The sequence below is a fragment of the Oncorhynchus mykiss genome, chromosome 1, assembly GCF_013265735.2.
Source record: "Oncorhynchus mykiss isolate Arlee chromosome 1, USDA_OmykA_1.1, whole genome shotgun sequence".
NCBI lineage: Eukaryota > Metazoa > Chordata > Actinopteri > Salmoniformes > Salmonidae > Oncorhynchus > Oncorhynchus mykiss.
The window spans coordinates 83423278-83449509 of NC_048565.1; the positions used below are offsets into that span (position 1 = coordinate 83423278).

Consider the following 26232-nt stretch of genomic DNA (forward strand, 5'->3'; position numbering starts at 1 on the left):
CTTCACAGAAATGTCAGTCGACAGTGATCGCGACACCGTCATTGTGAGCGAAGATGGCAAAGATGCTAACGTAAATCTTTTTTCATCCAGAAAGAGTCAATGTTTTTTAAGTGTGAAGTTGGCATTATTGTTATCCTCAAAATAAGTTGAAAATACTGACAATTTGATTTAGATAACTGTATTATCCCTGTGGTGTTTATGTGAACAGCAATCAGACGATGACTTCGACCAGGATGAGGAGGGGCCAGGCACCATTAAGAATAAGGTGAAGGTCAATTTCACTGACTGTCAGGGTCGAGGATCAAACCCAGAGTTAGTTGATATCTGTGATAACAATAACAACGTACAGGATTGTATCGCTGTGTGCACAATTCTGACAAGGGATGATTGAGGTATTTGCCAATTTAATCAATGATGAAACACAACAGAAAAGTGTGATTGATTGAATCCTACCTACACTCTAGACACTGGCCATAAGCATGCTGATGTTTATGGCGATGATGGTAATGATTACACCTTAGTGAGGACTGTGATTTTATTTGCAACCTCATGGATGACATTGAATGATTTCCCCTTCAGAAGTTGTCTATGTTGAGTGATGAGGACGAGGAGGGAGATTCAGACATATTCGGAGAATCAGACGAAGATGATGATGACAGAAAGGTATTTTTGATTATGGTTTGCTGATGGAGACTGGTACTAATAATATGATGGACAGATCATTTCTGAAATATAACTAGCCTTTATCCAGCTAAGTCAACATTGCTAATACATCTGTTTTATGACTTGAGGGAGCATAATGATTGTGTCATGTCTCCGCTATTGAATGTAGACATAAATGTGAAATATTTTTTGTAGTTAATTGCATGTCCCCTTACATGAATATTGATGTTCTATTCCACCTCTCTTTTACGGAAGTCTTTGTGTCACATTCAGAACCCAAGACCATCATCCTTTGCTGATGAGCTGGCCGCCAGAATCAAAGGGGAACCTATCAGCAAGCCAGAGGGAGATCGCACATGTATGTTGGGTTGATATGACCTGAATTACAAACTATTCAGCACGTCCATTATCACCTCCACCATGTTTTGGTTTATGTTAAACATGTCATGGTTTCTATGAAGGTTAACTGTATGAGCTCATATGCTAGCCTGGGTACCAGTGTGTTTCTGCTTTAGCTAACTTATCGCCATATGATCGTATGGCCCTGTGTCTTTGCAGTAATGTGACATGCCTGGATTTTTACCCTTTTTATTTAAAGCATTTTCATCAGAATGTCCTTTTCTTTTTATGTCAGATGGTCCAGCACCATCCTCAGACAATTGCTTGCATTTTTTATCTACAGTGGCAAGAAAAAGTACGTAAACCCTTTGGAAATACCTGGATTTCTGCATAAATTGGTCATAAAATTTGATCTGATCTTCATCTAGGTCACAACAATATACAAACACAGTCTGCTTAAACTGATAACACTCAAACAATGATACGTTTTCATGTCTTTATTGAACACGCTGTGTAAACTAACAGTGCAGGGTGGAAAAGGTATGTGAACCCTTGGATTTAATAACTAGTTGACCCTCATTTGGCAGCAGTAACCTCAACCAAACGTTTTCTGTAGTTGCGGATCAGACCTCCACAACGGTCAGGAGGAATTTTGGACCATTCCTCTTTACAAAACGCTTTCAGTTAAGCAATATTCTTGAGGATGTTTGTGAACCGCTCTTGAGGTCATGCCACAGCATCTCAATCGGGGTGAGGTCAGTACTCTGACTGGACCTCTCCAGAAGGCGTATTTTCTTCTGTTGAAGATTTAATTGTTTTGGGTCGTTGTCCTGTTGCATCACCCAACTTATGTTGAGCTTCAATTGGCAGACAGCCTAACATTCTCCTGCAGAATGTCTTGATAAACTTGGGAATTCATTTTTACGTCAATGATAGCAAGGAGTCCAGGCCTGAGTCAGCGAAGCAGCCCCAAACCATGATGCTCCTTCCACAATACTTTACAGTTGGGTGAGGTTTTGATGTTGGTGTGCTGTGCCTTTTTTTCTCCTTTCTTATTAGTTTAAGCACACTGTTTGTCTATTGTTGTGACTTGGATGAAGATTTGATCAAATTTGATGACCAATGTATGCAGAAATCCAGGTAATTCCAAAGGGTTCACATATACTTTTTTCCGGCCACTGTAATTCTCAATTCAGGCTTAAAATATAGGATAACATCTTGATATGCCATATGACTATGCGGAAACACAGTCTGGCACCCAGACTAATGATCCTACACTTCACTCAATAACAATCTACCTAAATTCATGTATCTGTCCTCTGTTTTGATTATTATGGCCACTATTTGCTCCATACACGTTCCAAGATGTGTTTTCAGTTGGTACATTTGAACATAATGTAGGCCATACTACAACATGTGATTTCATAATGCAAATCATGTTGGCAGATTACAACAGCACATAGATGTTTCACTACATATCATTGTTCTTTCTGCATGCTCATGTTTCCTTCCCCGTGTCACTTCTCTGAATCCTGTAAGAAGAACAGTAAAGCAAAGAAAGAGCCCAAGGCTGAGAGGCCACTGGGTAGGACAGCAGTTCACTCATCTAAGAGTCTTCTTTACTGCGCATTGTGTACAAGCACCTAATCTCTCTCACTATGTATCCAATTATATTGTACCTGCTAAGCTAACTGTTAATTCATAGCACTTCAGTCAGAAGAGCATTAGTGGAGTCGGTCTCGCTCCAAAGGGACTGAATTAGATGTCATGACATTGCAGTGTTTACCAGTATTTGTTTTGACTTGTTGTTGACACCTGTTTGTGTTGTAGCTGATGAAGATGACAGCGAGGAGTTATTCGGGCCACCCAAGATGGAGGACGAGGACTTCTCTCCGTTTGGAGGAAAAGGGGGCCTCTTCAGTGGAGGGAGAGGACTGTTTGATGAGGTAGGCTCACATGAACGCCACTTTGTAGCTTCCATGTCTTACTTTTTACATGTTACTTACCCATTGTTGTTTCACATAATATGATGGATAGAAATCAATAAGTGAACTGTTCAAAGAATCAAATCAATCTACAGCCTTTTGAAAGCTCCCGAAGAGTACATTAAATGAGTTTTGTCTGAAACCATAGCGACCCTGATAATATGATGTTTGTTGTCCAGGGGGATCTGTTCTCTGATCCACCTAAACAGCCTGTAGCAGAGGAGAAGATCACAGGTAATAATAGCCATACAACCATCTGTTGAAGCACCAAGGATGTTTTCATTAGGACACACTAGATGTTTTGCAATCAACATTTATTTTTGTTTGTTCTGCAAGTTTAGATGGTTGCTTTCCTTTTCAGGATGTTTTCTTGTAAGTGAATTGAGAATGTTGTTAATTTTGTGTAATGGCTGTGGTCACTGTTTATAATTTATTTGTCGTGGGTTACCTTATTCATTTGATCTTTGTGTTCCTGCCAGAACTTGTCAAGCCTGCTACGAAGATTCCTTCAGGGGCTGTTCCAATTTTCCCAGGTAATACAATTTGTATGTATTTATTTAACCTTTATTTAGCAAGTCAGTTAAGAACAAAATCTTATTTACAATGACGGCCTACACCGGCCAAACCTGGACGACGCTGTACGCCGCCCTATGGGACTCCCAATCAAGCCCGGATGTGATTCGAACCAGGGACTGCAGTGACTCCTCTTGCACTGACATGCAGTGTCTTAGACCGCTGCGCCACTCGGGAGCATAGAAACATGCCCTAAGGACAACCAAGGCCTTTCAAAGATTAAACCGTAATAACAGTTACTCAAATGATAGAGACAGTTTTCTGTGGCTTGAGAACATAATGCCTCTGAAGATACCGTCCTGCCTTTCTGAATTGGATTGATTAAATACATACTAAATACTATTACAATACATGACCACAGACAGTCTACTGTACTATGTTGACAATTCTGTGATGGTATTGACAATTTTATCCTCTCCAGACTTTGTCTGACGAGTCTATCCTGTCCTCTTCTTTCCCCATAGAGAACAGCCTGTTTGGCACTCCTAATGACTCTGACTCAGTGGAGGGTAGAGAGAACGGCAGTCTAGTCAAACCCATCAAGACTCGGACATCAGCCCCTAGAAAGACCGCTTTAGGGGGGCTGTTTGACGATGAGGAGGATCACTTCTTCACCGGCGAAAGCCTTAATAAATCCAACTCAGGTAAGTCAATCAAACTGTAACCTCTCTCTCTCTCGCTAGCATGATGGGCGAGATCCCATTTTGAGATCAATGATCGTAAAATATCAGTGAAAATCTTACTTTGACATCACGCCAATACATCAGTTACTCTTAGGTATGTGAATCAAGTGTTCACCTTATTTTTGTTCATGCAGTAAGTTTCACATCTTAGATCTTGCCACACTATAACTGTCTTTAGCACAAACACTCATAATGTGTTGTTACCTGTGTTCAGCTGGACAGGAGGAACCCAAGCAGAAGACGACAGTGGATCTGTTTGGAGGAGGTGATGAGGATGGTGACATCTTCAGTGAGATGGAGGAGGAAGAACAGGTGAATATACACACGTGTACAGAGCATTGTTTTTACCTATACTGTATCATAGGGACTCCGCTCACTACCTTAGAATGTAGAGAAAAACGGGGCAATTCAAGAGGATGCTATGAAAGTTGTGTCAAAACATGGTTTTCTTTGTCCCATGTCATTATAAATCACACACAATGAATCATTACATTGTTCTCTGCAATTTAACTTTAGTATACTTATACTTGACAGTGTTGATGAAATAAGAATGTTGGTTTGTTGTGACTGTTGCTAGTTTCGACTGCGCTGCTCTTGGGTCTTTTAAAAAAAATTTTTTTTATTTTATTCACCTTTATTTCACCAGGTAGGCTAGTTGAGAACAAGTTCTCATTTGCAACTGCGACCTGGCCAAGATAAGGCATAGCAGTGTGAACAGACAACACAGAGTTACACATGGAGTAAACAATTAACAAGTCAATAACACAGTAGAAAAAAGGGGAGTCTATATACATTGTGTGCAAAAGGCATGAGAAGGTAGGCGAATAATTACAATTATGCAGATTAACACTGGAGTGATAAATGATCAGATGGTTATGTACAGGTAGAGATATTGGTGTGCAAAAGAGCAGAAAAATAAATAAATAAAAACAGTATGGGGATGAGGTAGGTGAAAATGGGTGGGCTATTTACCAATAGACTATGTACAGCTGCAGCGATTGGTTAGCTGCTCAGATAGCAGATGTTTGAAGTTGGTGAGGGAGATAAAAGTCTCCAACTTCAGCGATTTTTGCAATTCGTTCCAGTCACAGGCAGCAGAGAACTGGAACGAAAGGCGGCCAAATGAGGTGTTGGCTTTAGGGATGATCAGTGAGATACACCTGCTGGAGCGCGTGCTACGGGTGGGTGTTGCCATCGTAACCAGTGAACTGAGATAAGGTGGAGCTTTACCTAGCATGGACTTGTAGATGACCTGGAGCCAGTGGGTCTGGCGACGAATATGTAGCGAGGGCCAGCCGACTAGAGCATACAAGTCGCAGTGGTGGGTGGTATAAGGTGCTTTAGTGACAAAACGGATGGCACTGTGATAAACTGCATCCAGTTTGCTGAGTAGAGTGTTGGAAGCAATTTTGTAGATGACATCGCCGAAGTCGAGGATCGGTAGGATAGTCAGTTTTACCTGGGTAAGTTTGGCGGCGTGAGTGAAGGAGGCTTTGTTGCTGAATAGAAAGCCGACTCTTGATTTGATTTTCGATTGGAGATGTTTGATATGAGTCTGGAAGGAGAGTTTAGAGTCTAGCCAGACACCTAGGTACTTATAGATGTCCACATATTCAAGGTCGGAACCATCCAGGGTGGTGATGCTGGTCAGGCGTGCGGGTGCAAGCAGCGAACGGTTGAAAAGCATGCATTTGGTTTTACTAGCGTTTAAGAGCAGTTGGAGGCCACGGAATGAGTTGTATGGCATTGAAGCTGGTTTGGAGGTTAGATAGCACAGTGTCCAAGGACGGGCCGGAAGTATATAGAATGGTGTCGTCTGCGTAGAGGTGGATCAGGGAATCGCCCGCAGCATGAGAAACATCATTGATATATACAGAGAAAAGAGTCGGCCCGAGAATTAAACCCTGTGGCACCCCCATAGAGACTGCCAGAGGACCGGACAGCATGCCCTCCGATTTGACACACTGAACTCTGTCTGCAAAGTAATTGGTGAACCAGGCAAGGCAGTCATCCGAAAAACCGAGGCTACTGAGTCTGCCGATAAGAATACGGTGATTGACAGAGTCGAAAGCCTTGGCAAGGTCTATGAAGACGGCTGCACAGTACTGTCTTTTATCGATGGCGGTTATGATATCGTTTAGTACCTTGAGCGTGGCTGAGGTACACCCCTGACCGGCTCGGAAACCAGATTGCACAGCGGAGAAGGTACGGTGGGATTCGAGATGGTCAGTGATCTATCTCTATCTCTTCCATATTTGGCATTTGGAGGTGTTTTTGCAAGTTAGACCAATCAAAATCAACTTGATACCAATCTGCGTTGAGGTGCATTTCTATGCCGATTTAAAGGGAAAGATTCAGAAATATACAACGAAAACATGAACATATTGTCTTCATGGAGGGTGGTTATTAAAAATGTCTGTTAGCTTTGTAAATAAATGCATATTTAGTCCCTATTTTGTTTTTATACTGCAGATTTCATTTAGAAAAAGACAATTTTTCCCACTCGTTTGACCTGCAGCCACTAGTTGACTTTTTACCTCTTTTTCTCCACAATTTCGTGGTATCCAATTGTCCTATCGCTGCAACTCTCGTACGGACTCGTGAGAGGCCAAGGTCAAGAGCCATGCGTCTTCCGGAACACGACCCTGCCAAGCCGCACTGCTTCTTGACACACTGCTCGCTTAACCTGGAAGCCAGCTGCACCGATGTGTCGGAGGAAACACTGTCCAACTGGCGACCGAAGTCAGTTTGCAAATGCCCGGCCTGCCACAAGGAGTCACTAGAGCGGGATGGGACAAGGACATCCCGGACGACACCGGACGCCTCATGGGTCTCCTGGTCGTAGCCGGCTGTGACACAGCCCGGGATCAAACCCGGATCTGTATGCCGCCTCTAGCACTGCGAAGCAGTGCTTTAGACCGCTGTGCCGCTCGGGAGGCCTGTTAGTGATGTTCTGCTGCGGAGCAGAGTTCTATGGAGCAGTGGCCACTTTGATCATGCCTGTGATGACATTCCATTCACTCTAAACATGCTAGATTCTCAGAGTAAATTGTCTAACTTTTAAACCATCTATGGTAGCGACATGGGGGTTAGACTACTGTTTTTCTGACGCAATTCTCTGTTGAACGGACATATTTGTATAAACCTTGAATTAATGGGTGAACAACCTACATATTAAGTTGGATACGTGATCATGGTTATTGATTTAGGGGACTTGGGTATCATGATTACATGTTGCACTGATGATGGCAACAGTCATTAAGCTGGAGTTGTGTAGTAATGTGTGTTCACCAGTAGGCATGTAGCAAAACTCTGCTCATCACTACTCAAATTAGAACCTCATCAGTACTGACATACCACTCATGTATGTAGTGAAACAACGTATTATTGAGTAGAACTTGTAAGGTAGTGATGAAACTACTTTTTCCCCCCCTTCATTGGGTTCCTCCATTTACTGCCATCTGGTGGCGTCTAGATACATTTATTTTTACTAGGCAAGTCAGTTAAGAACAAATTCTTATTTTCAATGACGGCCTAGGAACAGTGGATTAACTGCCTGTTCAGGTGCAGAACGACAGATTTGTACCTTGTCAGCTCGGGGATTTGAACTTGCAACCTTCCGATTACTAGCCCAACACTCTAACCACTAGGCTACCCTGCCGCCCCAATGACATAATATGAACAATTACAGATTGATGGTCCTTGAAAATAAATATTAGTGATTGAAAAAGTACTTAAGTCCTTGAATTTGACTTGCCACTGTATGAACCCTGTAGAATTTTCGGGGTGATCATGGAGCACACTTTGTTTCACAGATTTTACCTCAACTTTCTGTCCCTGTCTTTCTACAGATAGGTCCAACCATCCCTAAGAGTCAGTCCAAGCCGGAACCGACACTTCAGAGCAAAGCTCTTCTGTCCATATTTGTTGACGAGGAGGATGAGGTGAGAAAATGAGCTATGACTGATATCGGCCCATAAAATATAATGAATTGGTACCTTCCTCTTCGTATCTAACCACTTTCTTTCATTATGCAGGATCTGTTTGTGTCTGCGAAGAAGTCTAAATCAAGCCAAACTGAAGATGCCACACCACAAGTCAAGAAACCTGTCTCTAGTGCCCTCTTCAGTGATGACGCGGTAATGGGAGGGAACGGAACCTTGCTACATAAACTTCAGTTCAACAACAGCCTTTCAGAAAAGAATGCCTCCTTCTGTAGCCACTACCCATTTTTGTATTAACAGATCTGAAATAACTGGACAGGTGTGTGGGCAATTCCACAGTATCTGAGTGATCATTTCTGTAGAAAAATATATATACACTACCGGTCAAAGGTTTTACAACACCTCCTCATTCAAGGCTTTTTCTTTATTTTTTTACTATTTTCTACATTGTAGAATAATAGTGAAGATATAAACTATGAAATAACACATATGGAATTGTGTAGTAACCAAAAAAGTGTTCAACAAATCAAACTATATTTCATATTTAAGATTCTTCAAAGTAGCCACCCTTTGCCTTGACAGCTTTGCACACTCTTGGCATAGTAGGTGTTCTAAAACTTTTGACCAGTAGTGTAAATATTTATTTTTATAAACCATACAACTCTATGCACAAAGACTACTTTTAACAGTTTCCACAGAACATTTTACAAAAACACATTTACTTGAAGAACAGTACAGATGGAACAAACCGTCATTCTGTTACCAAACTTTACATCTGCACTGTTCTTCAAGTAAATGTAGTTTTTGTAACAATTTCTGTGGAAATTGTTGTCCTTGGGCTTAGGGTTGTATGGTTTGCGTAACTTTTCAATCATTGGTTTTTGTTTGACATATATTTTAAAGTGTAAGATCTGAGTTTCTGCATCACTCTGTAACTGTGGAATTGCCCATAGCCAATATGGTGATGGCAACTCCATCCAATGGGCTCAGAACAGCTTCAAATACAGTGCCTTGCGAAAGTATTCGGCCCCCTTGAACTTTGCGACCTTTTGCCACATTTCAGGCTTCAAACATAAAGATATAAAACTGTATTTTTTTGTGAAGAATCAACAACAAGTGGGACACAATCAGGAAGTGGAACAACATTTATTGGATATTTCAAACTTTTTTAACAAATCAAAAACTGAAAAATTGGGCGTGCAAAATTATTCAGCCCCTTTACTTTCAGTGCAGCAAACTCTCTCCAGAAGTTCAGTGAGGATCTCTGAATGATCCAATGTTGACCTAAATGACTAATGATGATAAATACAATCCACCTGTGTGTAATCAAGTCTCCGTATAAATGCACCTGCACTGTGATAGTCTCAGAGGTCTGTTAAAAGCGTAGAGAGCGTCATGAAGAACAAGGAACACACCAGGCAGGTCCGAGATACTGTTGTGAAGAAGTTTAAAGCCGGATTTGGATACAAAAAGATTTCCCAAGCTTTAAACATCCCAAGGAGCACTGTGCAAGCGATAATATTGAAATGGAAGGAGTATCAGACCACTGCAAATCTACCAAGACCTGGCCGTCCCTCTAAACTTTCAGCTCATACAAGGAGAAGACTGATCAGAGATGCAGCCAAGAGGCCCATGATCACTCTGGATGAACTGCAGAGATCTACAGCTGAGGTGGGAGACTCTGTCCATAGGACAACAATCAGTCGTATAATGCACAAATCTGGCCTTTATGGAAGAGTGGCAAGAAGAAAGCCATTTCTTAAAGATATCCATAAAAAGTGTTGTTTAAAGTTTGCCACAAGCCACCTGGGAGACACACCAAACATGTGGAAGAAGGTGCTCTGGTCAGATGAAACCAAAATTGAACTTTTTGGCAACATTGCAAAACGTTATGTTTGGCGTAAAAGCAACACAGCTCATCACCCTGAACACACCATGCCCACTGTCAAACATGGTGGTGGCAGCATCATGGTTTGGGCCTGCTTTTCTTCAGCAGGGACAGGGAAGATGGTTCAAATTGATGGGAAGATGGATGGAGCCAAATACAGGACCATTCTGGAAGAAAACCTGATGGAGTCTGCAAAAGACCTGGGACGGAGATTTGTCTTCCAACAAGACAATGATCCAATCTGAATCCAATCGAGAATCTGTGGAAAGAACTGAAAACTGCTGTTCACAAATGCTCTCCATCCAACCTCACTGAGCTCGAGCTGTTTTGCAAGGAGGAATGGGAAAAAATGTCAGTCTCTCGATGTGCAAAACTGATAGAGACATACCCCAAGCGACTTACAGCTGTAATCGCAGCAAAAGGTGGCGCTACAAAGTATTAACTTAAGGGGGCTGAATAATTTTGCACACCCAATTTTTCAGTTTTTGATTTGTTAAAGTTTGAAATATCCAATAAATGTTGTTCCACTTCATGATTGTGTCCCACTTGTTGTTGATTCTTCACAAAAAAATACAGTTTTATATCTTTATGTTTGAAGCCTGAAATGTGGCAAAAGGTCGCAAAGTTCAAGGGGGCCGAATACTTTCGCAAGGCACTGTATATCTTACAACCATCCTACTCTTACAAATCTGCAAACACCAGAAGGGTAGGGGGCAAGGGGTAGATTTTGAACCGGGCTTGATAGTGAAGGTTGTCGCTAATAATTCAACAACTGCTATCTATTTAACCCTTTGTATTCTGTCTGCATCAGGACCATTGGATGAGCTCCAAGCATAGTGCAGGAAAGACTGGAGGGATGAAGTCCAGTGATAGCAACCCTTATCGTCTACGCAGTGTCAAAGCAGATCCTTTCGACAGCCTGTTCGATGAGTATGATGACGATCTCTTTGCTGCTACCAAGGAGTTGAGGTAAACTTTATATCCCCAACAAAAGAGACGTTAAAATGTTTGAGTAGTGTTAAAAAAAAAGAAGTGAAATCACTATCCCTAGTTAGGGTCTTGGTGGTGTTTTGATGGGTGTAAATGTCTGTGTTGATGCAGTCCGAAGAAGCCACAGAGAGCGTCTCTCCTGTTTGAAGATGAGACTGAGGATGGTGAAGATAAGGGATCCCTCTTCGTCTTCACACCAGCCATCAACAACAGCTCTACTCTAGCTGACCCTAAAGTAAGCCTGGGTTACAGATTCTGTCTGTCATAAATGGCACCCTGTTCCCTATATAGTGCACTATATAGGGAATAGGTTGCAATTTTGGGAAGTAGCCACTGACATGAATAATAACCTAAAGATGAAAAGCCTTCGAGGCAACAATGGAATTCAGTAATACCGTGCATTCGGAAAGTGTTCAGACCCCTTCCCTTTTTCCACATTTTGTTATGTTACAGCCTTATTCTAAAATGGGTTAAGTCAATAAAAATCATCATCAATCTACACACAATACCCCTAGATGAGAAAGTGATAACAGGTTTTTAGAAATGTTTGCAAATTTATATAAAAATAAACCAAAATACCTAATTTACTTAAGTATTCAGACCCTTTACTATGAGTCTTGAAATTGAGCTCAGGTGCATCCTGTTTCATTGATCATCCTTGAGATGTGTCTGCAACTTGATTGGAGTTCACTTGTGGTAAATTCAATTGATTGGAGATGATTTGGAAAGACACTCACCACACTGACAGAGCTCCAGAGTACCTCTGGAGATGGGAGAACCTTCCAGAAGGACAACCATCTCTGCAGCACTCTACCAATCAAGCCTTTATGGTAGAGTGGCCAGACTGAAGCCACTCCTCAGTAAAAGGAAAATGACAGCCCGCTTGGAGTTTGCCAAAAGACATCTAAAGACTCTCAGACAATGAGAAACAAGATTATCTTGTCTGATGAAACCAAGATTGAACTCTTTGGCCTGAATGCAAGCGTCAAGTCTGGAGGAAGCCTGGTACCATGCCTACGGTGAAACATGGTGGTGGCAGCATCATGCTGTGTGGATGTTTTTCAGCGGCAGGGACTGGGAGACTAGTCAGGATCAAGAGAAAAATGAATGGAAAAAAGATCCTTCATGAAAACCCGCTCCATATCGCTAAGGACCTCAGACTGGTGAGATGGTTCTCCTTCCAACAGGACAACCACTCAAAGCACACAGCCAAAACAATGCAGAAGTGGCTTCAGGACAAGTCTCTGATTGTCCTTGAGTGGCCCAGCCAGAGCCCGGACTTGAACCCAATTGAACTTCTCTGGAGAGACCTGGAAATAGCTGTGCAGCAACGCTCCCCATCCAACCTGACAGAGCTTGAGAGGATCTGCAGAGAAGAATGGGAGAAACTCCCCAAATACAGGTGTGCCAAACTTGTAGCGTCATACCCAAGAAGACGCAAGGCTGTAATCGCTGCCAAAGGTGCTTCTACAAAGTACTGAGGGTCTGAATACTTCTGTACATGTCATTTTTCCTTTTTTTTTTTCTTAACATGTTTTTGCTTTGTCATTATGGGATATTGTGTAGATTGATGAGGAAAACCCTCCCAATGTAATACATTTTAGAATACGGCTGTTACTTAACAAAATGTGGAATAAGTCAAGGGGTCTGATTACTTTCTGAATGCACTGGATGTAGGCTCTTATCTATTATTTCAAAACAATTCAAATATAGAATGAAAATGTTTTTATTCATAGTTTCTTTGGTAAAGTACTATTTTTATTCATGTTTGTTGTACTCTTCATGGAAATATGTGTGGTAACATCCCTGCAGTGATATGTATGTATTATTGAATTTTAAACAACTTGTCATTCACCCCTTGTCTCCTGTGCCCTTGCCCTGTTCTCTAGGCTGCTGCTGTGGCCTCCCCAGCCCTCTCACGGGTCCACACAGACAAACCTGAGGTGACGGCATCACCTCCCCCAGTGGAGAAGAGGCGTGCAGAGGAGAGGGCAGCGACGGGTCCTGAGGTACAGCCCCTGTCCTCTCTATTAGAGTGCAGTGAGAGTAAGAAGAAGCCAGTAGGGGCCGTCAGTCTGTTTGGAGGGATCAACGTGCTGGGAGACCGACTGGGAGCAGCCAAGGTGAGACGCTACATAAGGCTGAGGGTAGAAGTTCCCCCTAAGCTCAAATCTAGGACGGACCTTGGACATTCTCTTCCAGTATGGTTGAGATTGAGGTAAGGAGAGAGGAAAGGTGAATTGAGATGGAGCCCTGCTCCTAAGTGTAAGGTGCTGTACTCAGACTCTCTTTATATATTCCTGTCACTTAACAAGCAGACTAAGAGCCCATTGGACGAGACGGATGGTGATGACTTCCTGTCTGAGGGCCCGCCCCCCATGGAAAAGGAGTCCAAAATGAAGAAGAACACCGTCAGTCTGTTTGATGATGAGGAGGGTGCTGACTGGACTGTCCCCATCTCCATACCTAGCAAACCAGCTACCATAAACACACTAAAGGTTTGTCTGGGTTTGTTTATTCATACTACTTACAATTCCTGTGTGCTTGCGTCTGTCTGTATATGTGTGTAAATCCTATGTCTGTGCGTTAGCCTGCAGAGGAGCGTCCTCATACCAAGAGCAGTACCGGGGTGTTCCAGGATGAGGAACTGCTCTTCAGTCACACTCAGCAGAGAGACAACCACCCTGACGTTGACATCTTCGCCACGCCTGACAAGTTTGTGGTGAGTGCTAGGGACCGCACTCAGTGAGATGGGAAAGGTGTTAGTGTTGGGCGAGCGCAAAAGCCTGCACTCACCAGGACCAGGGTGGATGCACATTGACGCGTACTACCTGCTATTACTTTTAGTGATAGATTAATTGTACTTATGATATTCCTGGTGATAAAGTGCTGTGTTCCTGTCTCAGAGGTTCAGGCCCAGTAATGCTAGTAGCTCAGTGAAGTCCAGGCCCAGCTCAGTGAGGTCGGCAGCCCCAACACTTTTTAGTAATGAAGATGACCTCTTCAGTTCTGTCAATCCCAAAGCTCTTCAGCCGGTACCCTATTCAATCAATACAATAACAACTTTATTCATTTACTGATGACTTCACCCTCAGTCCTTGTCTTTCATTTGACCTCAGAAAGTATCGGCGAAGCCCAGTAAACCCGGTAAAGACGAGCCATCCCTAAAACCTTCTGTCACAGAACCAGTCACAGGGAGTGAGGTAAGGCTGATGAAACAAAGTCTTACGAAGGCTGGTTTACAAAGACTGCCCAATTCCAATATTTTTTTCAACTAATTGGTCTTTTGATCAATCGCATCATATCTTTTCACATTAGATTTTTTTTTCAGAGCTGATCTGATTGGTGAAAAGACAATTTAAAAAATAAATAAATTTAAGGATCAGATTTGGGCTGCCTGTGTAAATGCAGCCTTAGTGCTCTGCAGTCTATGTGATTGCCAATGTGTTTATGATTGAAGTGTTTGAGAATTTGAAGGATATCTATAGACAGTAATGCTCTCTCCTCTCAGTTGAGACTTGTTCCACTGTGATATATTTCAAGGGAATGTTGTCCATGTGTTCTCTGCCAGACATCTTTGAACCTCAGCCTTTGACATGAATCACGTCGTCTTTTCCACTGCTGGTTTAAAAGCTAAACTGCGACAGCGTGACTGTCGAGTGATTCGCATAATGTTTCGTTTTTTACCATCAGACTGAAAGCGATTGCTCAGCCTTTCTTCTTCCTGAAATTGCATGAATAGATGTCATTCCTATGTCTGCATTTTGGCTTTATTCTTGGGCTCTCTCTTTCTGTCTACCGCTTTGTTCTGATGATCATGAGGAACTGCATGAACAAAATTACTTGTAAATCCAATTCTATAATGTGATAACCATTTGCATGTGTCCTCACTGGGCGACAAACACTCTCTTATAAAGGACTTTAGTTGATGAACAAATGTGTTCCTCCTCCCCACTCTCAGACCAACCTGGTGATCAACCCTGTTGCCCTCCTACCAGGCCTCAGCCCCAGTCCAGCATGGACCCAGTCCCCCAGCGACGGAGGGCTTAGCTTCGACCGCCCTGTACCGGTGGCTGTGCTACAGTGTGCCAACAAGGTTGGTCAAGGGTCAGAGGTCAGGCACTGGGGTGTGGGGGAAACAAAGCACACCTAAAGCTTCCTTCCTTAATCAGCCCCTGTTATGACTTCATGCATCTTCTCTTCCTGTAGGGTCGAGCTAAAGGCTCCATCCGCCGCAGGCCCCAGACCAGGGCAGCACGGCAGATGTCAGCACAGAGCTCCGTGGACCAGAAAAACCAGGGAGAGGACCCGGCCGGACACAGCCCAACCCTACCTCATCCAACCCAGCCTAGTTTGGCACTACTTAACTTAACCCTGCCCCGGCCTAGTCTACCCAACCAAGCCCCAACCACTGGCTTACCCTCCTTCTTACCTGCCTCCTTACCCTCCCAACCCCCGCTCACTGATGTCTCTGTCAGACCATCAGTTCTAACACTACCAGTGTCCAACACCCCTCTAAAGAGAGACTTTTCTATGGGAAGCAAGGTGAAGGTGCTGCCCTCTCCCGACGAGGCTGACCTGTTTGGGTCTGTCCCTGCCCTAGCCCCAGTCCCCAAACTCGCCACAAAGACTACGGAGGGTGAGTTGACGCCGAAGAAAGAGAAAGAAGCGACCCCTCCGTCCCTTTTTGACGACCCCATGGGTGACTTGTTCCAGAAGGTCAAACCGAGGTCGGCGAAGGCCTCTTCCTTCCTGGAGGAGGATGAAGAGGGTATCTTTGTGCTGGGAAAGAGCTCTACTCCCACTACTAAAATTACTGCTGGAAGGAAAGTCACTAAGGCAGGAAGCAACTCTACTCCCAAACAGAACCTCTTGGTCATTATTGTAAGTCAATCTGTCCGTATTATTTATTGAAATGTTAGTTTATTTTTCATCGTACTAGTTGGAGGAAATATCGACCGATTTATGATTTGATAATAGTAATAATGACAATTACAACAATACTGAATGAACACATTTTTTATTTATTTACATTTTACCCCGTTTTCTCCCCAATTTTGTGGTATCCAATTGTATCTTGTCTCATCGCTACAACTCCCGTACAGGCTCGGGAGAGACGAAGGTTGAAAGTCATGCGTCCTCCGATGTACAACCCAACCAAGCCGCACTGCTTCTTAACACAGCGCGCATCCAACCCGGAAGCCAGCCGCACCAATGTGTCGGAGGAAACACCGTGAACCTGGCAACCTTGGTTAGCGCGCACTGCGCCCGGCCCGCCACAGGAGTCGCTGGTGCGCGATGAGACAAGGATATCCCTATCGGCCAACCCCTCCCTAACCCGGGCGACGCTAGGCCAATTGTGCGTTGCCCCACGGACCTCCCGGTCGTGGCCGGTTACGACAGAGCCTGGGCACAAACCCAGGGTCTCTGGTGGAACAGCTGGCGCTGCAGTACAGCACCCTTAACCACTGCGCCACCCGGGAGGCCCTGAATGAACACTTATTTAACTTAATATAATACATCAATAAAATCAATTTATCCTCAAATAAATAATGAAACATGTTCAATTTGGTTTAAATAATGCAAAAACAAAGTGTTGGAGAAGAAAGTAAAAGTGCAATATGTGCCTTGTAAGAAAGCTAACATTTAAGTTCCTTGCTCAGAACATGAGAACATTTGAAAGCTGGTGGTTCCTTTAAACATGAGTCTTCAATATTATAGGAATTATAGGACTATTTCTCTCTATACCATTTGTATTTCATATACCTTTGACTATTGGATGTTCTTATAGGCACTTTAGTATTGCCAGTGTAACAGTATAGCTTCCTTACCTCTACTCGCTCCGACCTGGGCTCGAACCAGGAACACAACGACAACAGCCACCCTCGAAGCAGCGTTACCCATGCAGAGCAAGGGGAATAACTACTCCAAGTCTCAGAGCGAGTGACGTTTGAAACGCTATTAGCGCGCACCCCGCTAACTAGCTAGCCATTTCACATCACATCATTACACCAGCTTCTTACTGCATTCGCAGAACAGGCGGGCTCCTCGTGAGGCAGGTGGTTAGAGCGTTGGACTAGTTAACCGTAAGGTTGCAAGATTGAATCACTGAGCTGACAAGGTAAAAATCTGTCGTTCTGCCCCTGAACAGGCAGTTAACCCACTGTTCCTAGGCCGTCATTGAAAATAAGAATGTGTTCTTAACTGACTTGCCTTGTTAAATAAAGATTAAATAAAGTTGTAAAAAAATGTTTACAAAATCAGCCAGCACTAATCGGTGGTGTCTGTGCCGAAACTCAGGTATTTTTCATCCTATAGCAAGTTTTTCATCTTCTTTTTAAATGTTTAGTTGACCTGTTTTCAGCACTTTTCTTTCCGTGACAGATTAAAACAAATTTTCTCATGCTCTTTTGTCTGTCTGCAGCAGACATACACTGAGTATACTGAACATTAGGAACACCTTCCTAATTGAGTTGTAACCCCCCCTTTTGACCTCAAAACAGCCTCAGTTTGTCAGGGCATGGACTCTACAAGGTGTCAAAAGCACAGGGATTCTGGCCCAAAAACGCTTCCCACAGTTGTAAAGTTGGCTGGATGTCCTTTGGGTACTGGACCATTCTTGAGACACATGGGAAACTGTTGACTGTAAAGACTGCTTTTTTTCTGAATGTGTCTTATTCTGTTGTCCCAGGATGAAGCGGAGACGACCCCCAAAGCTCACAAAGACAAATCTCTGGATACCAGCCTGTTTGACGACAAAGTTGACATCTTTGCTGATTTGACGGCCACTTCAAAACCAAAAGAGAAGTTCAAGAAGGCGGAGACTAAGTCCATATTTCATGATGATATGGGTGGGTGTTTGCAGAGCACATATTTCAGAATATCTTGCATCGTTGTTCCTCAATAACTTTCAACATGCACGTTGAAATTTACCACAGACATGGGTATACTTACACACACATTCTTACAATGCCATTGCCACCAGGTTGAACTGAAACATCTACTGGACATGCTCTCTCTGTACAGATGACGTCTTCTCTCCCAGCACTGTGAAGCCAATGGCCAAGCAGCCTCCATCCAAGTTCAGGAAAAGCCCTCCCTCCCAGGACACCAGTGCAGCGGATGGCTTGGGCAACATCTTCGACGACCCTCTCGATGCTCTGGGTGGGAACTGAACCGTGGACTGTTCCTGATTAACTAAAACTTTGTCCCAAATGGCACCGTATTCACTAGACGGTTCATTACTTTTGACCAGGGCTCATAGGGTGTGCACTATGTGGGGAATAGGGTGCCATTTGGGATGCTGTCGCTAACTGTACAATTGTGCAGAAAACGTTGTTTTGGAGGACTGAAAAAGGGGTTGGAGATATTAACACTGTTCTTATAAAGACTATTTCTATATAGACTATTTATATAAAAGCAATCCATCGATCGGCATAACCTTGGATTGAAATTTAAACCCAGGATAAAGATTTAAACCCATCTCTGATTGATAACAAGTAACTATTTGTCTTTATTTAATGTCCATGGTGGCAGGACTTGGCCATCATTAGGCCAGCTGCTAATAAAGAAATAGTCAATGATTTATACATGTAGTTGAGTTCTGGGTATGTGGATTAACATTGCCATTCTGAGATTACATGTCACCATCGGGCTGTGCCATATCACCGTTATGAAATCATTTGTTTTTGTTTTTCAATTAATATTAAATTGTTACATTTGTTAACTTTGCCTGTGATAAATGACAATAGATTATTTTTTTTAAATAATTAAATTATATTTTGCTAAATGTAAAATGTGTGCTAAGTTTGTTTCTAAGATCTGTAGCACTACTTTAAAGTATTTTGTTAAGATAATGAATTGTGGAATTACTAATGCAGCTAAAAGAGGAACATAGCTGTTACTCGGGTCCACTGCGACTCCCATTTCCACGGTCCCTATCCTTTTATAACAATTCTACTAATACATAAGATTCACTGCCATCTCTAATCAAATTTTAAATGTTGACTAACTGCACTGGTGCATTTAGAGGATTCTGCTACATTTTAGAATAATAAGGAACATCTATATTTTGATCAATTAAAATCTATCATGGATGGTATTTAAGTTTCAATTTCCAAGTTTTAATGTCATGCTCGTACAGTGACATGCCTTAATTGAACTCAAAATGCAATAATGTAATACTACAAATAAGGTGAAACAAAAACCTGTATTTTTATATCTCGTATAAGAAAAACAAGATTAAATATGTCGGCAGACTATATACAGGGTCAGTACCAGTACCATATTTATAATGTGCAGGGATGCTGGATCGCTAGAGGTAGATACTGTATGTAGGCAGGTAGCCTAGTGGTTAGAGCATTGGACTAGTAACCAAAAGGTTGCAAGATTGAATTCCCGAGCTGACAAGGTAAAAATCTGTCATTCTGCCCCTGAACAAGGCAGTTAACCCACTGTTCCTAGGCCGTCATTGAAAATAAGAATTTGTTCTTAACTGACTTGCTTAGTTATACAGTGCCTTGCGAAAGTATTCGGCCCCCTTGAACTTTGCGACCTTTTGCCACATTTCAGGCTTCAAACATAAAGATATAAAACTGTATTTTTTTGTGAAGAATCAACAACAAGTGGGACACAATCATGAAGTGGAACGAGATTTATTGGATATTTCAAACTTTTAACAAATCAAAAACTGAAAAATTGGGCGTGCAAAATTATTCAGCCCCTTTCCTTTCAGTGCAGCAAACTCTCTCCAGAAGTTCAGTGAGGATCTCTGAATGATCCAATGTTGACCTAAATGACTAATGATGATAAATACAATCCACCTGTGTGTAATCAAGTCTCCGTATAAATGCACCTGCACTGTGATAGTCTCAGAGGTCCGTTAAAAGCGCAGAGAGCATCATGAAGAACAAGGAACACACCAGGCAGGTCCGAGATACTGTTGTGAAGAAGTTTAAAGCCGGATTTGGATACAAAACGATTTCCCAAGCTTTAAACATCCCAAGGAGCACTGTGCAAGCGATAATATTGAAATGGAAGGAGTATCAGACCACTGCAAATCTACCAAGACCTGGCCGTCCCTCTAAACTTTCAGCTCATACAAGGAGAAGACTGATCAGAGATGCAGCCAAGAGGCCCATGATCACTCTGGATGAACTGCAGAGATCTACAGCTGAGGTGGGAGACTCTGTCCATAGGACAACAATCAGTCGTATATTGCACAAATCTGGCCTTTATGGAAGAGTGGCAAGAAGAAAGCCATTTCTTAAAGATATCCATAAAAAGTGTTGTTTAAAGTTTGCCACAAGCCACCTGGGAGACACACCAAACATGTGGAAGAAGGTGCTCTGGTCAGATGAAACCAAAATTGAACTTTTTGGCAACAATGCAAAACGTTATGTTTGGCGTAAAAGCAACACAGCTGAACACACCATCCCCACTGTCAAACATGGTGGTGGCAGCATCATGGTTTGGGCCTGCTTTTCTTCAGCAGGGACAGGGAAGATGGTTAAAATTGATGGGAAGATGGATGGAGCCAAATACAGGACCATTCTGGAAGAAAACCTGATGGAGTCTGCAAAAGACCTGAGACTGGGACGGAGATTTGTCTTCCAACAAGACAATGATCCAAAACATAAAGCAAAATCTACAATGGAATGGTTCAAAAATAAACATATCCAGGTGTTAGAATGGCCAAGTCAAAGTCCAGACCTGAATCCAATCGAGAATCTGTGGAAAGAACTGAAAACTGCTGTTCACAAATGCTCTCCATCCAACCTCACTGAGCTCGAGTTGTTTTGCAAGGAGGAATGGGAAAAAAATTTAGTCTCTCGATGTGCAAAACTGATAGAGACATACCCCAAGCGACTTACAGCTGTAATCGCAGCAAAAGGTGGCGCTACAAAGTATTAACTTAAGGGGGCTGAATAATTTTGCACGCCCAATTTTTCAGTTTTTGATTTGTTAAAAAAGTTTGAAATATCCAATAAATGTCGTTCCACTTCATGATTGTGTCCCACTTGTTGTTGATTCTTCACAAAAAAATACAGTTTTATATCTTTATGTTTGAGGCCTGAAATGTGGCAAAAGGTCGCAAAGTTCAAGGGGGCCGAATACTTTCGCAAGGCACTGTATAAAGGTTACAAATATATGGCTAAGGTGACTAGGCATCCGGATATATGATAAACAGTAGCAGCAGCATACAGTATATGATGATTTTATTTGAGTGGGTGTTTGTGTGTAGAGTCCATAAATGTGCATATTGTGAGTGTATGTGTGTTGGAGTATCACTGTGTGGAACTGTGTAGGGCCCTGTGAGTGTGTATAGAGAGAGTGCAAAATAAGAATTAAATACAGGGGTCAACTCAAGTCCTTCTAGCCATTTTGTTAGCTATTTAACAACAGTCTTGTGGCATGTTGGTGTCAGAATTTATGCACCTGTACCCCTTGCCATGTCGAAGCAGAGAGGACAGTCCATGTCTCTGGTGGTTGTAGTCTTTAATGATTTTCCAGACCTTTCATTCTCACCGCCTGATAGAGAACCAGTAGTGACCCATCATTCAGGGTTCTGCACCACACATTTTTAGCACAAAAACGTTTTTGGGGGGCGGGGGGGGCTTTCCTGTTTTGCATGTTTAAAGAGGCATTTCTAATGACTGAAAACCCCCAAAAGAAAGATGCACAGGGTCCCTGCTCATGTGTGAACGAACCTTAGGCACGCTGCAAGGAGGTATGAGGACTGCAGATGTCCATACTGTGAGACGGCTAAGACAGCACTACAGGGAAACAGGACGGACAGCTGATCGTCCTCGCAGTGGCAGACCACGTGTAACAACACCTGCACAAGATCGGCAATAAGCGTTACACCGAGGCCTGTACTCTGGAGCGGGATCGATTTGGAGATGGAGGGGTCCGTCATGGTCTGGGGCGGTGTGTCACAGCATCATCGGACTGAGCTTGTTGTCATTGCAGGCAATCTCAACACTGTGCGTTACAGGGAAGACATCCTCCTCCCTCATGTTGTACACTTCCTGAAAACTCATCCTGACATGACCCTCCAACATGACAATGCCACCAGCCATACTGCTCGTTCTGTGCGTGATTTCCTGCAAGACAGGAATGTCAGTGTTCTGCCATGGCCAGCGAAGAGCCCGGATCTCAATCCCATTGAGCACGTCTGGGACCTGTTGGATTGGATGGTGAGGACTAGGGCCATTCCCCCCCAGAAATGTCTGGGAACTTGCAGGTGCCTTGGTGGAAGAGTGGGGTAACATCTCACAGCAAGAACTGGCAAATCTAGTGCAGCCCATGAGGAGGAGATGCACTGCAGTACTTAATGCAGCTGGTGCCCACACCAGATACTGACAGTTACTTTTGATTTTGACCCCATTTGTTCAGGGACACATTATTCCATTTCTAATCGTCACATGTCCGTGGAACTTGTTCAGTTCATGTCTCAGTTGAATCTTATGTTCATACAAATATTTACACATGTTAAGTTGGCTGAAAATAAACGCAGTTGACATTTAGAGGACGTTTCTTTTTTTGCTGAGTTTATATCATTGAGTTAATAAAGCCCCATACAAATGGTCTCTTTTTTGTTTTCTTGAGTAAGGCAGCTCCAAAATGCAGGTGTTTCAGCCTAGTTCAGTGCTTTCTGTGGTGGTGGGGCAATCAAGCAGAAAATATGGAGCATTGCGCCGTGATTAGCTCAGTGTTCTGTCACTCTTGAGGACACTCACCTCCAAGTAAGGGTAGAGCTAGAAAGTTCTAGCCCCTTGGATGCTGCCATTGAGTTACATTAGAAGTGCCCATCCAAGAAGGCTCAAGATCATTGACCACAGATAAAATGAGGTCAAATCACATACAGTGGGGAGAACAAGTATTTGATACACTGCCGATTTTGCAGGTTTTCCTACTTACAAAGCATGTAGAGGTCTGTAATTTTTATCATAGGTACACTTCAACTGTGAGAGACGGAATCTAAAACAAATCCAGAAAATCAAGTATGATTTTTAAGTAGTTAATTAGCATTTTATGACATAAGTATTTGATACATCAGAAAAGCATAACTTAATATTTGGTACAGAAACCTTTGTTTGCAATTACAGAGATCATACGTTTCCTGTAGTTCTTGACCAGGTTTGCACACACTGCAACAGCGATTTTGGCCCACTCCTCCATACAGACCTTCTCCATATCCTTCAGGTATCGGGGCTGTCGCTGGGCAATACGGACTTTCAGCTCCTTCCAAAGATGTTCTATTGGGTTCAGGTCTGGAGACTGGCTAGGCCACTCCAGGACCTTGAGATGCTTCTTACGGAGCCACTCCTTAGTTGCCCTGGCTGTGTGTTTTGGGTCGTTGTCATGCTGGAAGACCCAGCCACGACCTATCTTCAATACTCTTACTGAGGGAAGGAAGTTGTTGGCCAAGATCTCGCGATACATGACCCCATCCATCCTCCCCTCAATACGGTGCAGTCGTCCTGTCCCCTTTGCAGAAAAGCATCCCCAAAGAATGATGTTTCCACCTCCATGCTTCACGGTTGGGATGGTGTTCTTGGGGTTGTACTCATCCTTCTTCTTGCTCCAAACACGGCGAGTGGAGTTTAGACCAAAAAGCTATATTTTTGTCTCATCAGACCACATGACCTTCTCACATTCTTCCTCTAGATCATCCTGATGGTCATTGGCAAACTTCAGATGGGCCTGGACATGCGCTGGCTTGAGCAGGGGGACCTTGCGTGCGCTGCAGGATTTTAATCCTTGACGGCGTAGTGTGTTACTAATGGTTTTCTTTGAGACTGTGGTCCCAGCTCTCTTCAGGTCATTGACCAGGTCCTGCCATGTAGTTATGGGCTGATCCCTCACCTTCCTCATGATCCTTGATGCCCCACGAGGTGAAATCTTGCATGGAGCCCCAGACCGAGGGTGATTGACCGTCATCTTGAACTTCTTTCATTTTCTAATAATTGCGCCAACAGTTGTTGCCTTCTCACCAAGCTGCTTGCCTATTGTCCTGTAGCCCATCCCAGCCTTGTGCAGGTCTACAATTTTATCCCTGATGTTTTTACACAGCTCTCTGGTCTTGGCCATTGTGGAGAGGTTGGAGTCTATTTGATTGAGTGTGTGGACAGGTGTCTTTTATACAGGTAACGAGTTCAAACAGGTGCAGTTAATACAGGTAATGAGTGGAGAACAGGAGGGTTTCTTAAAGAAAAACTAACAGGTCTGTGAGAGCCGGAATTCTTACTGGTTGGTAGGTGATCAAATACTTATGTCATGCAATAAAATGCAAATGAATTACTTAAAAATCATACAATGTGATTTTCTGGATTTTTGTTTTAGATTCCATCTCTCACAGTTGAAGTGTACCTATGATTAAAAAAATTACAGACCTCTACATGCTTTGTAAGTAGGAAAACCTGCAAAATCGGCAGTGTATCAAATACTTGTTCTCCCCACTGTATGTATTGTAGTTTTGGACTGATCATGTCAACAGCATACTTTCAATATCTTAGTTAGCTGTCATCATCATGAATCAAGTCGACAGTCTAATGGCAAATCCTTTTTAATCCTTGTCATATGAAGAGAAATAATGAAGAGAAATTATAGATAAAACGTATCTGTGCTCATTGGCCATTGGACATAAACATTACACAACAAGTTGGAAATCGCAAATTCAACATCGAGTGGTTTGGAAGGAATCAGTGTGGCTAACTGCAAGCATTGCCAAGCAATCATTATCCTGCTATTCAGTGGAGTGGATGTGTGGTCTCTTTTCCTAGTTGAAAATGATAAACATTCAACATCGGCCATGCTGTCAATGAAACATGATTTGTGCCGCGCTCAAAACAACTGTTAACTCGGAACTGCAAAATCTGACTTTAGTGAGTTCAAGACAAATGGAAACTGTGGAAAAATGAGCTACGACTGGGAAAATACGTTTTGAACTTTCATCCAACTCGGAATTGTAAATTCGGAACACAGGCCTCTTTCTAGCGCTACGACCTGAAGATGACTGACGTCATCATGATTGGACCTTTTTTCCCCCCCGAGTTCCGTTGTCTTGAAAGCACCATAAATCCAGAGAATGCCAGACTTTGATTTAAAATGTTGATGATAAAATTTGCTCACGAAGGACCGCCGCGCCACTTTCCGGTTCAAGTGAGCACAGCACCACAAGGTGAGTCCAAAAATGTACTGTATGCTGCTGCATAAATGAAGTAATATTCCAGGGAGATATGTATACTGTAGATAAGAAAGTAATACTAAGTGTATGTTGTGTAGTAAGCTGTTAGTAGCCCATGTGCCTCACCCTAATAATTTGTTATATTTTCACCTCTTAATTTCGCCTACTGTTCTGACTTGGTGGGACTGTTAGGGTTACGTAAATTCGAATCTGGTATCAGGATAAATATAACAATGAGTCACCGATTGTATACTATGTATTTTTTATTAGCTAAGTAATAAATGGCAAATGCAACTTTCGTATATACGGGCTCACTGTAATACCACGCAGGGCAGAACAGAGAACTGACTTGTTCCTGACAAAGATATTATAATATACCCTGATGACAGTAGTTCCTGCTTCCGAACCGGCCTGTCAAAGTAGAGGGCGTGGTTTAGACTCACCCAACCGATTGTTGGCGCAGAAGCTCTTCTCAGCCCCCTAAGCGCTTCAGTTGATAGATGTAACTGTTACTGTGAAGAACATCCATGCGCTCATGCTCGATACGTTATCTCACACCTGGCTCCTGTTATCTAACAAAAGGCCGCTTGTTCTCGCAACACCACGCTCTGAATGTGCCCCCCCCCTCCAACTCATTGCACAGTTCCTGTCTTCATGCTACTCTGTATTTTTCCATCATGAGAAAGGCCCATGGCCCTGAAACTGTTAACAATGTTTCAAGTCAGCTATGTTGCATAACACATACATACAAGCCAACAGCAGATAATATTCAATCATATATATGGTAATGGCTATAATGTAAAACACAGAATCCAACAGGACACATGTAGCATATAACCTGTTTTTGAGAAATGTAATCATCAAATATTGTAAGAACTTTCATTGTCTGCTTATATGCCTCCTTTATTTATCCTACGGTTCTGACTTGGTGTATAGGGAGAACACTGTTAGAACGTCCCATGTTCTGAATTCTGTT

At 42.8% G+C, this 26232-nt stretch overlaps 1 protein-coding gene across 5 annotated transcripts in view; it reads left to right on the forward strand.

Annotated features, from left to right (window-relative positions):
• Positions 1-18854, forward strand: part of LOC110530670 (WASH complex subunit 2) — a 34481-nt gene extending 15627 nt beyond the window's left edge. The window contains exons 7-28 of one of the 5 annotated variants that reach the window (XM_036986972.1): positions 9-70; positions 209-265; positions 580-663; positions 937-1021; positions 2833-2948; positions 3167-3221; positions 3467-3520; positions 4025-4204; positions 4458-4555; positions 8095-8187; positions 8281-8382; positions 10887-11044; positions 11177-11300; positions 12955-13188; positions 13381-13563; positions 13656-13787; positions 13972-14100; positions 14185-14268; positions 15027-15179; positions 15275-15949; positions 17757-17916; positions 18092-18854. In XM_036986972.1, coding sequence (XP_036842867.1) covers positions 9-70; positions 209-265; positions 580-663; positions 937-1021; positions 2833-2948; positions 3167-3221; positions 3467-3520; positions 4025-4204; positions 4458-4555; positions 8095-8187; positions 8281-8382; positions 10887-11044; positions 11177-11300; positions 12955-13188; positions 13381-13563; positions 13656-13787; positions 13972-14100; positions 14185-14268; positions 15027-15179; positions 15275-15949; positions 17757-17916; positions 18092-18240 — 3167 coding nt within the window. In that variant the 3' untranslated portion in view covers positions 18241-18854. Of the gene's footprint in view, positions 1-8; positions 71-208; positions 266-579; positions 664-918; positions 1022-2832; positions 2949-3166; positions 3222-3466; positions 3521-4024; positions 4205-4457; positions 4556-8094; positions 8188-8280; positions 8383-10886; positions 11045-11176; positions 11301-12954; positions 13189-13380; positions 13564-13655; positions 13788-13971; positions 14101-14184; positions 14269-15026; positions 15180-15274; positions 15950-17756; positions 17917-18091 lie in introns of all 5 variants that reach the window. The other 4 variants (XM_036986996.1, XM_021613972.2, XM_021613904.2 and 1 more) reach the window with 4 other exon arrangements.
• The last annotated feature ends 7378 nt before the right edge of the window (positions 18855-26232 follow it).